Here is a 15,994-nt window from a genome sequence, read left to right as displayed (position 1 = left end):
CAAGCGAGCTTTTCCCCTCTTCAACCTACTGACGTAATGCGGGTGAACAATTCTGATTTGGCTTCAAGCCCACCAAGGTCAAAAGGTCAAAACTTGAAATTCTATAAGGTTTGACCTAAATTATACATATTGGTAAACAATTACAAAAAAAAAAATGCTGTGGAAGTTGTTATCCAAGTACAACACACAAGGATGTTCAACCAATATTAGATGTTACAAAGTCATACTTGCTTAATTAACTCCCAATAACGTGTAAATACGTTTATTTATTTAGTTTTTGTCTTTGTTTTAAGTGTCCCAAAGACATATTTATACGGGTTTTTTTTTGTGTGTGTGTTTTTTTTTTTATGCTAGAGCATACAGAAGGCTTTGATGCAGCCTCTCAACTGCAAAGAACGGTTGCAGAAATGGTAGTTATTACACAAACGGCCAGCAGGTGGCAGCAGAGCAAAGGAGATCAACCAGGGCCATGATGTTGAAAAAAAAGCTACATTTTTTTCCTCCAATTTAATGAGGACAAAATTGATTTTGTGTGTTGGCCCCGAAAAGCTCTGAGGCTTTGTTGCGATTGGCATGCCAGAAACCTCGGCGTCATTTTTCCAGGCCTGCGTTTTCCCACCGTACTGAAGCGGGTGTGATGTCATCTGTTTAGAGACAAGCATCATTAACGGGGGACGGCTGCCTCTTGTGCGGACACCTCCACGTGCAGGAGAAAGGAAAGAGCTGGACCAAGATGTGGGTGGCGGTCACCAAGTCCGAGCCGCTGGTGCTGTACCTGCAGAGTAGCGGGCAGGTAGGACGGAAACACAACAGTCGGACTTGGACTACATCAGGGGTGTCCAAACTACAGCCCGGGGGCCATTTGCGGCCCTCCGTCCATTTTTTTTTTAGTGGCCCCCGACATGTGCTAAAAATGGCATTTGACTCAGTTCAAATAAAATAACAACAAAAATGTTTGGAGATGGTCAAAGTAAGAAGGGAGGGTGTCGAAAAACACGGGTGCTATTAAAGGTTATTTTAGTTCACTAAAACTAACAAAAAAACAAAATTTCAAAAAACAATTTCGTTAACGAAATAAAATAAAAACGAAGATGCTTTTTTAAAAAAGAAAAGTAACTGAAACTACATTTTATGTTTACAAAACTAACTAAAATAAAACTAACTATAATTATAGCAAAAATGTCCTTCGTTTTAGTCTTTGATAATTATTTTAATGCATGAGCCTTTGGGGATGATTTTAAATGAGATTTTTAGTAGATTTATTTTTATATAAACCAGAATAATGACGTCGCGCCCATGGTGTTTTTTAAATATTGCACACAAGTGATACACATTTAAAAAAACAAAAACTAATACTGAAACTAACTAAACTAAAACTAAGCATTTATTAAATAACTAAAACTAATAAAAAACTAACAGAACCACCCTGAAACCCAATTAAAACTAAATTTAAAAAAACAAAACTTAAAACAAAATAAAAACTAAAATGAAAAAATCCAAATCTATAATAACCCTACTGGCATATTACAAATAAATTGGTTTATATACTGTAGCATTTTTCTCAATATGCAAAAGCACAAATCAATGATTTGTCCAATTTTTCGGACTAAACACAATTTCTCTTCATAACATGATGTGGCCCTTGCGTCCTTCTGATTTTCTGTATGTGGCCCTCAAATGAACAAAGTTTGGACACCCCTGGACTCCATCTTGAAATATTGAACGTGTTCCTTCTTCCTCGTAAGGACCTGAAGGGTGCGAGAGCCGTTCCCCTGCCGGGGTTTGAGGTGACGTCGCCGTCCGCAAGCGAGAGGTCGGAGGTCAAGCACGCCATCCGGCTCAGCCACAACCAGCAAACTGTGCTCCTAAGTGCGCAGGACGGCGACCTCCAAGCCAAGTGGGCGGAGCTCCTCTCGAAAGCGGCGCGCGGCGAAAGCGCCGCCGACGCTCCGGCCAACGTGACGGAACACAGGAAGAGCCAGTAGTGGACACGCCCTCTTTCCCTCCCGTAACTCCTCCCACCACCCGTGTGTGCCCTGCGTAACGAGAGCACACCTTACTTGAATTTGCTCACCTTGGCACTTTTTGTTTGGGGGAGGGGCCTGCGCTGTCCTTCCTGTTACACCACTTCCGCCTCATCCCCACTCACGCTCGGGCGCATCTTTTGACGGACTCGTCTTTTATTTGTATTATAGCTGCAGATTCCCACGTGATTTGAATAGGTTACTTGTACATTGCCATATTATTATTATTGACTGTTAAAAAAGCATTAAGGTTTTTCCATGATGTGAAAGCGTGCGTGCGTGCGTGCGTGCGCTCCTTCCTGTGTATATGAATGAAGCGTTTGGATGTTTATTGTGTCCATAAACCTGCAGCACCTCTCTGGGGCACAGTGGCAGTTCAGTTGGTGTCGTTTTTGTACAGTGTGTATACTATCGCGTGATGTGAGAAAAAGAAAGAAAAGTTCAATTTTTAAGTTAAAAGAGGCGTGTACAAGTCGTGGCTGGCCACCTGACGCTCCCACTTGGCAGCTCCTCCCGTTGGACGAACACAATCTCGCCGCAACGTCCCGTCTCCAATCCCGTATTTAATTTCCCGTTATTTGTCTTCATACTTCAAATGTTCACCTTTTTCGAGACGGCTGAATTTGTTTTGTTTTCACGTGTTTTTCTGTCAGCGTAGCAAAACACTTGACCTCCTCTTCAGCCTTTTTTGGTGATGTGATGGAGATGAAGTACTGTTCGTGTCGCGTTCTGCTGCCTTTCCCTCGCTACCCTGCTCCTATAAGCACCAGCCTTTAACAACAAAAGTAGCAACAAAAATAAAAAATGTTGGATGTCATCTTGCATGTTAAGTCACCCATAAAGCAGTAAAGCATATCATCAATAAACGGACAATGTGCTCAACAAAATATGTCCAACAAGCTGTTTTTTTTATTTTATTTTATTTTTTTTTAAGAGAGAGCTCAGGATTGTTCATTCACTAGTCTTACCGATTCAACATCTTATCATCATTGTGCTTTTTTTTTTTTTTTTAAACCTAATGCAAATCCCATTACCCTTCACCTTAACCGGATACTTCAGAGTCTCGCCAGAGTCGTGAGGTTCAGACGGTCAGGAGACCAGAGAAAAGGTCAGAAAAGATAAAAAGAAAAGAAAGATAAATCAAAGTGAAATCCAGCACCGACCAAACACTTCCTGCCTTCCACATGGTTACAAAATAGTCTTATGCCAACCCCAGAAACCTCTAAATTCCAACAAATTAAAGAGATCTCAAGAGACCAGAGGAAAAACTAAAGAGAGGAAGGAGGGAAGGACAAGCTGTTTTGATTTCGTTTTGAGTTTTGTTTTTTAAAATGAGTTTTTATTCGTTTTCAGGGTGGTCCTGTTAGTTTTAGTTAAATGTTTTTTTTTTAAGTTAGTTTCAGTATTAGTTTTAGTCCCCAATTGTGTATTACACTATGCAATATTTAAAAAAAAAAAAACATGGGAGCGACGTCATCTTTTGGTGCTTTTCTATTGGCTGCTTATAGATGACGTCACTTCTGCATGACACACTTTCAAATGTCCTTATTCCGGTTAATGTCAAAATAAATCAACATCAAATCACATTTAAAATCCCCAAAGGCTCATGTATTAAATTAATTACCAAACATTAAAACAAAGGACATTTTTGCTATAATTATAGCTATAGTTTTGTAAACATAAAATGTAGTTTCAGTTTTCGTTTTTTAAAAAAGCATTTTGATTTTTATATTATTTTGTTAATTAATTTTTTTTTTTTTATTTTTTTTTTTTAGTTTGTTTGTTTTCGTTAGTTTTAGTTAACTAAAATAGCTAGAAACAACAGTTTCATTACCAAAAAATTTGTTAAAACAATTTCAAACTAATGGCTGATTTTCATTTGTTTTCATTAAACTGTTGTCATCAGTGATAATCGTCCGTTTTCTTTGAGAGGCTTCTAAACCATTTTTGGTCCACCTTTTGTATACTGTATTTGAGGTTAAAAGTATGAAATTTGATTCTCAAATCGCAGCTGAAGAGAATGGCTGTCACGGGAAAGCCGTCAATTGCCATTGAAGCGTACGCCTATTACCAGATGTTGGCTTTTTTTTAGTGCGTGCGTGCGCACATCTGTGTGGCCCAGAAAACATTTGCATTTCCAAATAACACCCCAGATGACCCATGTCTTTGCTGAAGTGAGATTTTAGGGGATTTTTGTAGGACATTACAACATGCAAACTAGCCAATTCTTCTCTTACACTGTTGGCGAGGCGAATTGTTCGTTTGTTTTTTTTATTTGGTTCCTTCACCTCTTCGATTAATGGCTGACAGAGAGAGACTTGTTTTTACGCGTGACAACAGCACGATAAAAAAGACCGTGTTGCTGTAGCCATCTTTTATTTCCTTCTTCAACAATGTACAGAATCTACGGAGCCCCTAAGCCTTAGGGCCTAAGGTGACATGGTAGGAAGAAAAAAAACTTTGCGTTTGCGAGGGAACGCAAAGTTATTTTTTTTCGCCTACCATGTCACCTTAGGTGCACCGTAAACACTTCCGGGTCATCTTCCATGTGACCAAAAGCGACGAGGATGGAACGTTTGTAAACATGAAACAAAGCAGTGGGAAAGCTTTCCCAAAGCGACTAGGATGGAGCATGTATTTTTCCACTGCTTTGTTTACACGTCGCTTTTGTTCACATGAAAGACGACCCGGAAGTGTTTACGGCGCAGCGAAGGTGACATGGTAGGTGAGAAAAACAACTTTGGGAACGCAATCTTTGCGTTTGCGAGAGAACGCAAAGTTTTTTTTTTTTTTCTAACATGTCACGTCAGGGGCTCCGTAAGAATCACACTTCTTCTTCGTATACAATAAAAACAATGAACTTGCGCCCCCTATCGCAACATTCTATAAGTAATTCAATACAAAAAAATATACACCAAAAATGTAATTTGTCTTTCATAAAAAAAAAATCAACTTAGAAAATATTCAAATATTTAAATCAAATATATTGCCAAAAATATAAATATCTAAACTTAAATGGCATTCACTTTAAATCAACTGAAATGGCGCTTACAACTGTAATCCCAAAAACAACATTGAAACATCCCCAAAATGTTGATTTCTGTGATTAGGGAGGATCGAACGTTGTGCGCAAATCAGTATTGCATTTTACAGTTTTGAAATTCCTCTTGGTGAGCAAAAGTCCAAATGATGTCCATTGCAAGATGCACCACAGGAGAAACATAAAAAGAGGTCATGTAGTCGTCAAACGCTTAACTCTAAAATATTGTCAAACGACTGTAGACAAATATGTTAACATGCACGCGCAACGACATTTTTTGCCACAAATGGAACCTCGTACATTTTTTTGTGCCAAAGAAAAATGTTCAAATGTTCAACAGACAAATAAATGTCCTTTCACATGCACAGAAGACGCATAATTGCATATGACAAAACTTGGTAATCAGTTACATTCACACAAGGTCGATGATGCGTCATGTTTCCTCCACCATCACATTTACGCAAAAGACGCGATTTACGAGTGAAGCGAGTTCTTCTTTTGTGTGGTTGCACCTGTTTCCTGTTGAGTGAGAATTTACACGATGAGATGAAACTTCTTGTGATGCTTCAAAAAGAAAAAGAAAAAAACAAAAAACGCCCGTGGGTAAATGGTAAGAAACAATGCTGAGAATAAACGACAGTAGAAAATACTTATTAGACTTAGATTTAGACTTGACTTTATTGATCCCTCTGGGAAATTTACATGTCCAGCAGCAATGAGAACAGATAATAAAATTAAAAAAATAATTCAATCAATCAATAAATAAGGTTATTACACCAGAGATTGAATTAATAATAATAATCCATCCATCCATCCATTTTCTTGACCGCTTATTCCTCACAAGGGTCGCGGGGGCTGCTGGCGCCTATCTCAGCTGGCTCTGGGCAGTAGGCGGGGGACACCCTGGACTGGTTGCCAGCCAATCGCAGGGCACACAGAGACGAACAACCATCCACACTCACACGCACACCTAGGGACAATTCGGAGCGCCCAATGAACCTACCATGCATGTCTTTGGAATGTGGGAGGAGACCGGAGTACCCGGAGAAGACCCACGCGGGCACGGGGAGAACATGCAAACTCCACCCAGGAAGGTCCGAGCCTGGACTCGAACCGGAGACCTCAGAACTGGGAAGCAAACGTGCTAACCACTCGACTACCGTGCCGCCCTAATAATAATAATAATAATAATAATAATAATAATACTAATAATAATAATAATAATAATAATTAAAAATTAAAATTCAATAATTCAATACATCAATAAATAAGGTTATTACACCAGAGATTGAATTAATAACAATAATAATAATCAATAATAATAATCAATAATAATAATAATAATAATTAAAAATTAAAATTCAATAAATCAATAAATAAGATTATTACACCAGAGATTGAATTAATAATAATAATAGTAATCAATAATAATAATAATAATAATAATAATACATTAAAATTCAATCAATCAATCAATAAATAAGGTTATTACACCAGAGATTGAATTAATTATAATAATACTACTAATAGTAATCAATAATGATAATAATGATGATAATAATAATAATAATAATTAATAATAATAGTAAAAATAAAATAAACAATAAAAATTCAATCAATCAATACTTTCTTCTCCTTTGTCAAAATAGGCTTCTGTTTTTAACTTCCGCGGATGACAACACAACAAAAAATAAATAAATTAAAGACGTAATTAAAGTGAGTCAAAGCCAATTTGAAAGGTTTTGTTGTTAGCTAAATGAGGACGTATTTGTGTACAGTAACGTTTATAGTAGGCAAAGTGCTCCTCTATTTTTTCTGTCAGCCTAGCCAAGCACCAGAACTCACATTTGTTGTTGATGAAAGTTTTTATGATGCTGATCAAATCCGTCCGTTACACCCACTTCTGCATTATGAAAACGAATTGCTCGCTCTCAGGCTGCACGCAAGAACAACAACACGTCAGTGCAGAACGCGCGATGCTCCCTCCACAACTGGCGCGCCACCCGGTGGCGTCACGTGACAATTGCTTGCGCCTGCGCAGCTCGCGCTGTGCTGCTGCTCTCCACAAGTTGCACGCACTCGTGCAGGTTGCTTACACGGGCGGAGAGACTCGCTTGGACCGCAGTCACGTCCTTCGCTTCGAACGCACCTGAGTCCAAAATGGATTCGACGAATGGAACTGACAAAAACACGCCGGGTAAGTTGATCGTTATGTCGTGAAAGTTGCCCGTGTTCGGTGGCTGGTTTGAATAAACTGTCGTGAGTCTTTTAATGAGTCCATTTTTTAAAAACTACTCTTAAGGCATGAAGATGTGGCAAAAAAAAAAAAAAAATTAGTTAAAAGTAGTTAGCTGATCAACGTTCCTGTTCCGTGAAGTTAAAGTTCAGACTCCGAAATTTGTTTGTTTGATAGATTTCTTAACAGCACATCTGCACACTATGTATTTATTTGAAAAGGTTTTTGTTTCATAGCAGCAGAAAACGGAGATCTTAGCAAAACAATCACAAAAAAACATTTCCCATCATTTTCCATAGAAGACAGAAAATATAATACTGTAACTGTGAGTATAAAATAAAAAAAATTAATAAAATGTAAGCAATCAAAAGTAATAGAAAAATGAGGATAAAGCATCATACATGACTGATTGGTTGGCCATTGATGTGACGTGTTATTGTCAAGTCAAATGTGGTGGAATTGTTATTAAATGTTTTCATTACAAATGTGTCTCTCTTTTTTTTTTAATAGAATGTATGAGAGCATGTGGGAATGAATTGGGAGTTTAAAATGACACTGCATTATTTTTTTTTTACTCTCTAGCAACTCATTTTGAGTGTTAAAAAAATATAACACTAAATAGTGTAATATTTTAACACTATACTCTAGTGTAGTGTAAAATCAACGCTGACCAGTTGTTGACTCGTGTTAAATTTTAACTACCATCAGAGTTGTTTTAATAACTCGCACTTAACTAACACTTTTGACACCAATATAAGCACTTTTGAAGTGTTAAATTTGACTCTATAGGAGTTGAATTAACACTGCTGATTTTGCTGTGCAAGGTCGATTTAAAGGTCAACTACAACAAAAAGTTAAATGGTTACTGGTTGAATTCCCTTTCTAACAAAATATATGTTTTGTAAAGATTGTAGTTTCTGAGAGAGAATGGTTCAGGCCACGCCCCTTTTTTTTGCCCAAAAATTGGCGGACAATAAACCTTTGCTCCAATTGACCTCAAATGTGAGATTCAGTGTGCCATCACTATATTAACAAGGACCACCAAATTCAAAATTTGTGCTGGGTGATTTGACGTGGAACGACCTGTAAAAAGCCAAAGTTTTGTACAAGGCAAAGATCTGGTAATTATCCCAAATATCAGTGGCCATATAATGTGCCATAATCTCGCGTCTTGGTCTCACTTGGCTTCTGGAACGCGTTCATTCATCTCCCCGTTGACGAGGAACCGTGCATGTGTTTTTAGCGCATTTCCAGGCTCAGTGCCCGCCTCCCCCCTCACCTCGCCCGGGTACCCACATCGTCAACACGGGCAACGGCCGCAGCGTGGGCACCGCCATTTCCCTGCAGTGCCCAAGCAAACACCGGCTGGTGGGCGGCGAGCTCAAGTGTGTCATGGATGGTGCCAGCAGCCCCCGCTGGGTGGGGGAACCTTCCTGCAAACGTACGTTGCTCGACTTCGAGATGGCGACTCCAAAGTGGAGCCCGCAACTCCCCGCGCGTGAATCGATAATGCAAGTGCTGCTGCTCATGTCTGTGTTAAGGATTCAGCCAATCACGTAACTGGCTCCGCCTCATGTCATTTGATTGACAGATCAAGTCATTCGGCTGTAAAACGCCATCACGTAAAAGTGGAAAAGGACATTATGAAATAAAAACTGACTTTGTAAAACAAACTTTTCTTATCTTATAAAACCTTGAAAATAAATTAAATGTCATTATTTTTTAAAAAGTATGACGTTGTTAAAAGAATCATTATGAAATATTTCATCAAAATAAAAATATTTGTTACATATTAAAGAAGAGCAGAACACTTTTCATAATAATACTAACACCTCATTTTAAAATGTAATGGCCATATTACATATTTGTTATTTATCAAAAGGATAGTGATTTTAAAATGACCTTTTTATTTATTGAATTTTGACACTTTTGGGCTTCCATAGTTTATAACCCCATATCATAGATTATTAATCATAAAAAGAAGAGTAGTATTTTTTCTTTTGGTCCGTTTTGGTGAAACTGCAATTAACCAACTTTCCCACTAGGTGGAGCTCCTACACTTTGACTCAACGCTAACACATACAGCTAAAAATAAAAATAATTAAAAAAACCACATACAGCTTCTAAACCTAAAATATGCTCTCTTCTCACTGTCTAGCGTTATCTCTCTACAAAGATGGCGGCTTCCGCGTGGCTGTCCTTGCATCCATTGTCAGCATGGGCATAATATTCATCATGTCCTTGGCATTTATCACCTGCTGTATTTTGGACAGTGTCCACAAAAACACGAGAAAAAATCAGCGCAGGTGAGTTTGTTCTAAGATTATCTGTCATTGTTGTTCCTCTGAAAAGTGGAAAGTTTTCCTTCCCAGGGATTCATTCAAAAGGCATTTGGAGGACGGCATGTCCCACTACAGCATTGAAGGCAGCAGCGATGTCCAACTGGGAGAACATTTCTCAGCACGGGACGCTGACGTCCCAGAGAACCTCAGTGGCAACAGGTGAGAACTTGGCCATGAAACAAAAAATTGAAGGAAATCCAACTGGCTTCAAAGACCCACTTAACTGAAACCGTTCATTTCCCCGCCCCAACAGTCCTCCTGGATGGTTCACGTATGGTCTCGGCCACACAAAGACCATCACGCCTCCACGTCCGTCTGGATTCCACGAGAACCAACATCCAATCCCACAAAAATCTGACTTGGGTCGGCCTCATTACGTCGCCGTTTCGTCATGTTGCAAGTGTTCAAGTTCAGGTCTGGTTTGGATCCCCAGCCAAGAAACTGATTCGGTTTGGCAGCCTCCCGATCAGAAGCGAAGTTTGTCGCAAATGAATTCCAAGTGAGTCCCCAACAGCAACAATGCGGGACGCTCGCCATTTGCAGGCGGGTTATGGACCAAATCATGGACACCGCGTGGGACGTGCTGCCGACTTCCCGAAGACAGCTGGGATGGGATCCAGCATTCCTCCGACCCCCTCGTGAGGACACCGTGCACTTTGGGTTTGGACTTCTGTTAACTTAATTCAGTCGTTTTAAAACGTAACATTTATCAATTGGAACTGAGAATAATTGAGTTGCTGTAACAGAAAGCTTCAAAGTAAAATGTATCAAAACAATTATGATGGCTGCAATCAAACCATTCAAGTTCTGGAAAATATTAACTTTTGAGTTCATCAATCAACTCGAAAAAAGTGTGGCAACTGATTACCTCACTTTTTTTTTTTTTTTTTTTTAGTTCTGCTAATTTATTCGGTGTAACAGCGTATTTAATCATTGGAAACACGTCTGAAGTACAAACAAAGTACTTTGCACATTTGTGTCGTTTTTTTTTTTTTTTTTAAATCAATAAAAAAAAACACTTATCAGGGTTTTTCCTGTGTACAAAATTCAGAGGTGGCCACCTCCACCTAATTTGCTCCTCACCTCCAGCCTGAGCTCAGAAGGAACACATTTCAACTGCAGTTGCAGTGTTGCACCATTGGAGGCACTATATCAACAGCAGTGCACCGGAAAGACCTGAAGCAACAACCGAAGAAGAAACAGCTTTCTTTTTTTTGTTTAAATTTTAATGTACCGAAGAAGAAATCTATATTTACAATTTAATATGCACTAGTGGATGAATTTTTTAATGATTGTAGTTGGCAAAAAATAATGGCAACTTTATATTCATATAATTTCTAGTCCCTGATCGTAAAGAGGCTGCAGGAGGGCGGCCCATAATAATATAATAATATCGGTCACCACCCCGAGTACCGATACCTGAAAATTAGACTGGTATCGGTAGTTACCGATCATAGTCAGGGTAATACCAGCTCTGCCTCAATTTGAGCCAGGAAAAACCCTGCTTGTGTTTTATATACACAAAGATTTGGACATATTCCGAAAATAAAAACAACCTAGTTGATGAAGAAAATGTAGTGAGAGCCATGAAAACGTATCGTTTGACCAAGATGTCCGCATTAGATGTTGTATATGAGCACGATCCTGTCGATATTTGCCCTGCAGATGGGACATTTCTTGGGCTCCGGCAGAGCCTCGTAGCATCCGGTGCACGCGCACACGTGGCCGCACTCCAGGAAGACGCACGAGCGCTCCCGGTGCAAGCAGACGGCGCACCTGCCGGCCGGCGCGCCGCCCTCCTCCTCCGCATCCCGCGCCTCCTTATTTTCCCTCTCTCGCTCCTCCAGCTCCCGCAGCATGCGGCCGACGCGCTTCTTCTGCCTGCGGCCGGCGTACTGCCGCCACAGCAGGTAGACGAAGGCGGAGCAGGCGGCCAGGCCGAAGAGCGCCGTCAGGATCCTCCACAGCCGGACGCCTCGCTCCTGCTTCCTGACGAGAGCGTCGTAGTCCATCCGGGTGAGGAAATAGGGGACGCCCTGCTTGGGCGGCTGCAGCTTGACCACGTCGTTGTCCAGCACCAGCTCGCCCACGGCCGTCACGCTGTCGCCCACGCGCAGCATCTCCTCCGTCTCGTGGACGCCTTTGGGTCGCTCGCCGCTGATGAAGTTGCCGATGGCGCTGGACAGGGACTGGACCGCCGGGTGGAAGTTCTCGTACGTGGTCTCCAGGTTCAGCTCCTCGGCGTCCAGCGGGCGCATGATGCGCACGGCGGCGGCGGCGGCGGCGGCGTCATCGTGGGGGCCCAGCGCAAACGGAACGGTGTTGGTGCGCTGGTGGATGACTTTCCGAGTGTTGTTCCTGCACATATGAAACCATTTCACGCTTACGCTTTTGGGCGGAATAATCATTCGATATGGCAAAGCCACCAATACAGTCCTGTTTGTAAAGATTTATGATATTATTTATTTTTAGGGAAGTTCGATTTGGCTTTCTTTTAGACTGATACCAGTACTCAAATCTTGAGTCGTCACAATAGACTTCGACTTCGACTTGACTTAATTGATGTCCAGCAGCAATGAGAACAGATAATAAAATAAAAAATAATTCAATCAAATAATAAATAAGGTTATTACACCAAAGATTGAATTAATAATAACAATAATAATAATAATAAAATAAAATGAAAAATATCAATAAATAAGGTTATTACACCAGAGATTGAATTAATAATAAGAAAAATAAAATAAAATAAAAAATTATTATATACTTATAATTTCTCCGCAAAAAACAATGACATAATTGTCATAATTGTTCCCTTTTTCTATATCTATACATATGCTTTCAAAAATTGTATTTTAATGGCAGTGATAATTTCGTCAACAAAAAATTTGTCAAAATTTTCGGCAAGAAATTTTTATTTTCATACGGAAATTAAACCAAAACTAAAATAGAAAGCAATTAATTGAGATTATAACTATAACCAAAATTGACTGAAAATTTTGTCAATGACTAAAACGAAAATGAAAACAATACAGTGACGGAAATTTACACAATTGAATCAAAAGGAATGAAACGTGGGTTGGAGAAAAACAAAAAAAACAAAAAACAGATTATATTATTGTCAGTTCAACAATTAATAAAAGACACCAATACTGTATTAAATGTGTCTTGGGTTTTAAACTAAAGTTACAAACAGGTGTGCCCTCATTTTCTGTATAAAAGTTGAAATGTATGCTGAAGGAAAATATCAACTAAAATGACAATTTATTCAACTAAAATTGCTCTTTTTTTGTCGACTAAAATTGGATTAAAACTAAAATACAACCAGACGACTAAATTATGACTAAAACTTTAATTAATTTTAGTCAAAAGACTAAAACTAAATAAAAATTTCTTCTCCAAATTAACACTGCTTAATGGGAATCTGTTTGCTTCTAGTTCTCAGTTGTAAAATGGCCACAAGAGGGCGACCAATAGCTTAAAATGAGGCTGGTATTGGCACACTATGAGCGCAATATGAGCGCAGTACATTTGCCATTACTTGATTCCATTTTCTTAACTGTTTATTCCTCACAAGGGTCGCGGGGGCTGCTGGAGCCTATCTCAGCTGGCTCTGGGCAGTAGGCAGGGGGGACACCCTGAACTGGTTGCCAGCCAATTGCAGGGCACACAGAGACAAACAATCACTCACACGGGACAATTCAGTGTCAATGAACCTGCCACGCATGTCTTTTGAATGTGGGAGGAGACCGGAGTACCCGGAGAAGACCCGCACGAGCACGGGGAGAACATGCAAACTCCACCCAGGAAGGCCGGAGCCTGGACTCGAACCCGAGTCCTCAGAACTGGGAGGCGGACGTGCTAACCAGTCAACCACATTACTTACCATTTAATATTATTTAATATATTCATAATGAATTTGATCAATTCCGAAAAGGAACCTATGAAACGTCACCTGCACTGTCAAGTTTCCAGGTATTTGTTTCAGTTGCATTGGTGGAATTTTTGGCTAAAAAGTTACTGAATCAATTTCCATCCACTGATTGGTTTCCGGTCAGGCTGCCCTAAATGAAGCGACGACCTTGACGATCCTTGACTCCAAACGGCAAACGCGGATCCTCGTTCCAATGGAATCATGACACCGCAACGTACATTTGAAATGCTCGTTTGCCGACTTACCACAGTTGAGTCGTGCGGTTCCACACCATTTTCTCCTCCTTCAAAGTCAGTCGCTCAATGACACCTTTGCAGTTGTCCAGAAACTGGCTGTTTAGAGTTTCCTTCACAGACCTCACGACTCCTGCGAATGCCAGATGGTGCGGAAGTCGTCATTTGACATATTGAATTAAATTGTGTTAATTCTGAGGGTCCGTGGAGACACCAAATGCGTAGTTGTATCAAGAACCTATTAATAAATCAAGAGAAGATGTGTTTCTGTATTCGTGTGGGATAAATACAACAAAAGAGCTTCTTTTTGTTGCTGGCGTATGTTTATGGTCATTGTAAACCTGCTACCGCTAGGGGTGTGCTCATAAAATCGATACGGCGATATATCGTTGCGGGCCTCATCACAATACACGTATCAATACGCAGGCGTCAGAATCGATATTGCTCGTTAACTTTAAATCGGCAGTTCACGTTTGCCTTTGCGGCTTGCATTGTCCCTAAAAAATCAAAACCAGCAGCGTCTTTGAAGTTAATTGCCTTCAATTAATGCAAAAATAGCTCACCAGTGATTGGACACTGTGTCTTGCTAAGAAAAATGAAAGCAGAGGAAGAATGTCAACATTTATTTATTGATAAACTTAACATGGCACGTGTCTCAGTGTACCAATTTTCCTATATTTTGTTTAAAAAAAAATAAAATGTGTCTTATTTGGGATACATATGTATCGCGATACGTATCGTATCGTGGCCCCTGTATCGCGATACGTATCGTATCGTGAGGTTGGCGGCAATACCCAGACCTCGCTACCGCTACGTCTGATTGTCAGCAGCCCAACCGTGTGTGAGTACATAGAACATCCAAGATTCTCTCTCAGCATGTGTGCAGGCTGCTCATGGTGCATTCAAGGGCAACTTTTGTGTAGCAAAAGGGGGAAAACTTCAATGGGTGTTACTACTACACTTATGAACCGAGTTGTGCATTCAATAAATCTTTGGACCAATTAAGTGAAATCTGAACTTTGCTCATGTAGTTGGGACTCACCCGTCTACTCACCCTCAATGACAGCATAAGGGAAACATCTTCCAGGTGTTTCAGAGAGAATCATTTTCAAATCCTGGTCAATAGAAACTTTCTTGGCTTCCTGCGCACAGGAGAGATTTCTGTTGCGTGACACCACCACATTGGCATTATTGTGACCCTGCGGTGACGGACGCGCGTTTGGAACCTTCAATTTGGCCACCGTCGCTGCTCTGTTCCTGTACACATTGAAGAAGACGGCAGTGAGGGCCGAGCTGGTGGCCAGGAGGCCGACCTGGATAGCTGACGGATTCCAGTCCATGATGCTGTGACGACAGAGGCAAGAGCACATTTGTGTGAAAATGTTCTACTTTGAAATAAATGTGATTATTGGGGATGACATGCTGCCTGCTTCGAAGCTTACTTCTATAAAGTGGAACTGAAAATGAGGGTCAGCGCAACCAATTTATTCATGTCGAAGACACTTTTATTTAACAAGGAGATTCTTAATTAAAAAGCTGCCTTAAATTCGGGCTTTCATTTTTATAATTCTATTCTCTTCGATCAGCCATGTGTTTTAAAGGCGATCTTGAAATGAAGATTAGGCCGCTAATATGATGGCAACAACTTTAACAACGACGGAATGATCAGATAGGAATTCCGGTGACACATCACTGACTAATTAACATCCGATTCGAACTTACTATTGATGACTCGAGTCTTTAATGAGTCAATGTGTTTAATAATCCCGTCGCAATACGCTCATTAACGCAATATGATATAACAAGCAAGAGGCGACCTTACCTTTTCTTCCCAATAGAAACTGGTGAAAGTTGACACTTTATTTAAAACAAGCGATAGTTTTGCGTGGAAACTCCGTTCATGAACGCTTTCGTTTCGCACAGGTTTCATTTGAGACGCTTGCTAGCATACATGCTAGCTCCCAGAATTGAGTTCGCTAGCGTCACTTGAGCCAACTAGACGACACGTTTCAAACGGTTACACAAGTTCATGTTGCTTGAGACATTTCCCAGTTGTCGGCATACCAGTAAGGACCATATGTGCGTCCAAGATGAGGTCACGGCGGCCTGTAGTCAGAGAAGCTTTGTCAACAAACCTTCAAAAACTGACGTCATTGCGTTGCCAGATACTGATGACGTTTCCGGT

The 15,994-nt window shown here is 40.3% G+C and overlaps 3 protein-coding genes across 7 annotated transcripts in view; 2 read left to right on the top strand and 1 right to left on the bottom strand.

Annotated features, from left to right (window-relative positions):
• Positions 1-2,925, top strand: part of fgd (faciogenital dysplasia) — a 76,624-nt gene extending 73,699 nt beyond the window's left edge. For all 4 annotated transcript variants that reach the window (XM_077512063.1, XM_077512062.1, XM_077512061.1 and 1 more), the window contains 2 exons: positions 653-793; positions 1,746-2,925. In XM_077512063.1, the coding sequence (XP_077368189.1) occupies positions 653-793; positions 1,746-1,985 (381 nt within the window). In that variant the 3' untranslated portion in view covers positions 1,986-2,925. The remainder of the gene's footprint in view (positions 1-652; positions 794-1,745) is intronic.
• Positions 2,926-4,633: 1,708 nt separating this feature from the next.
• Positions 4,634-10,633, top strand: LOC144013339 (uncharacterized). The gene is made up of 6 exons (XM_077512060.1): positions 4,634-4,745; positions 7,000-7,261; positions 8,544-8,741; positions 9,459-9,606; positions 9,673-9,801; positions 9,896-10,633. Exons 1-6 carry the CDS (start codon positions 4,743-4,745, stop codon positions 10,143-10,145), a joined length of 990 nt encoding a protein of 329 aa, XP_077368186.1. The 5' UTR covers positions 4,634-4,742; the 3' UTR covers positions 10,146-10,633.
• On the bottom strand, positions 9,188-15,994 carry mul1 (mitochondrial E3 ubiquitin protein ligase 1). Of its 2 annotated transcripts, none has more exons than XM_077512059.1 (5): positions 15,874-15,994; positions 15,036-15,153; positions 14,864-14,951; positions 13,822-13,942; positions 9,188-12,000 (listed from the first exon to the last, which is right to left on the bottom strand). In XM_077512059.1, exons 2-5 carry the CDS (start codon positions 15,147-15,149, stop codon positions 11,262-11,264), a joined length of 1,062 nt encoding a protein of 353 aa, XP_077368185.1. In that variant the 5' UTR covers positions 15,150-15,153; positions 15,874-15,994; the 3' UTR covers positions 9,188-11,261. The 2 variants fall into 2 exon arrangements, with proteins under 2 accessions (XP_077368185.1, XP_077368184.1); XM_077512058.1 differs by having other exon boundaries at positions 15,632-15,984.

This window comes from Festucalex cinctus, chromosome 2 (assembly GCF_051991245.1).
Source record: "Festucalex cinctus isolate MCC-2025b chromosome 2, RoL_Fcin_1.0, whole genome shotgun sequence".
NCBI lineage: Eukaryota > Metazoa > Chordata > Actinopteri > Syngnathiformes > Syngnathidae > Festucalex > Festucalex cinctus.
Note: the sequence above shows the minus strand (reverse complement) of the source record. Positions and strands in the feature narration are given on the sequence as shown.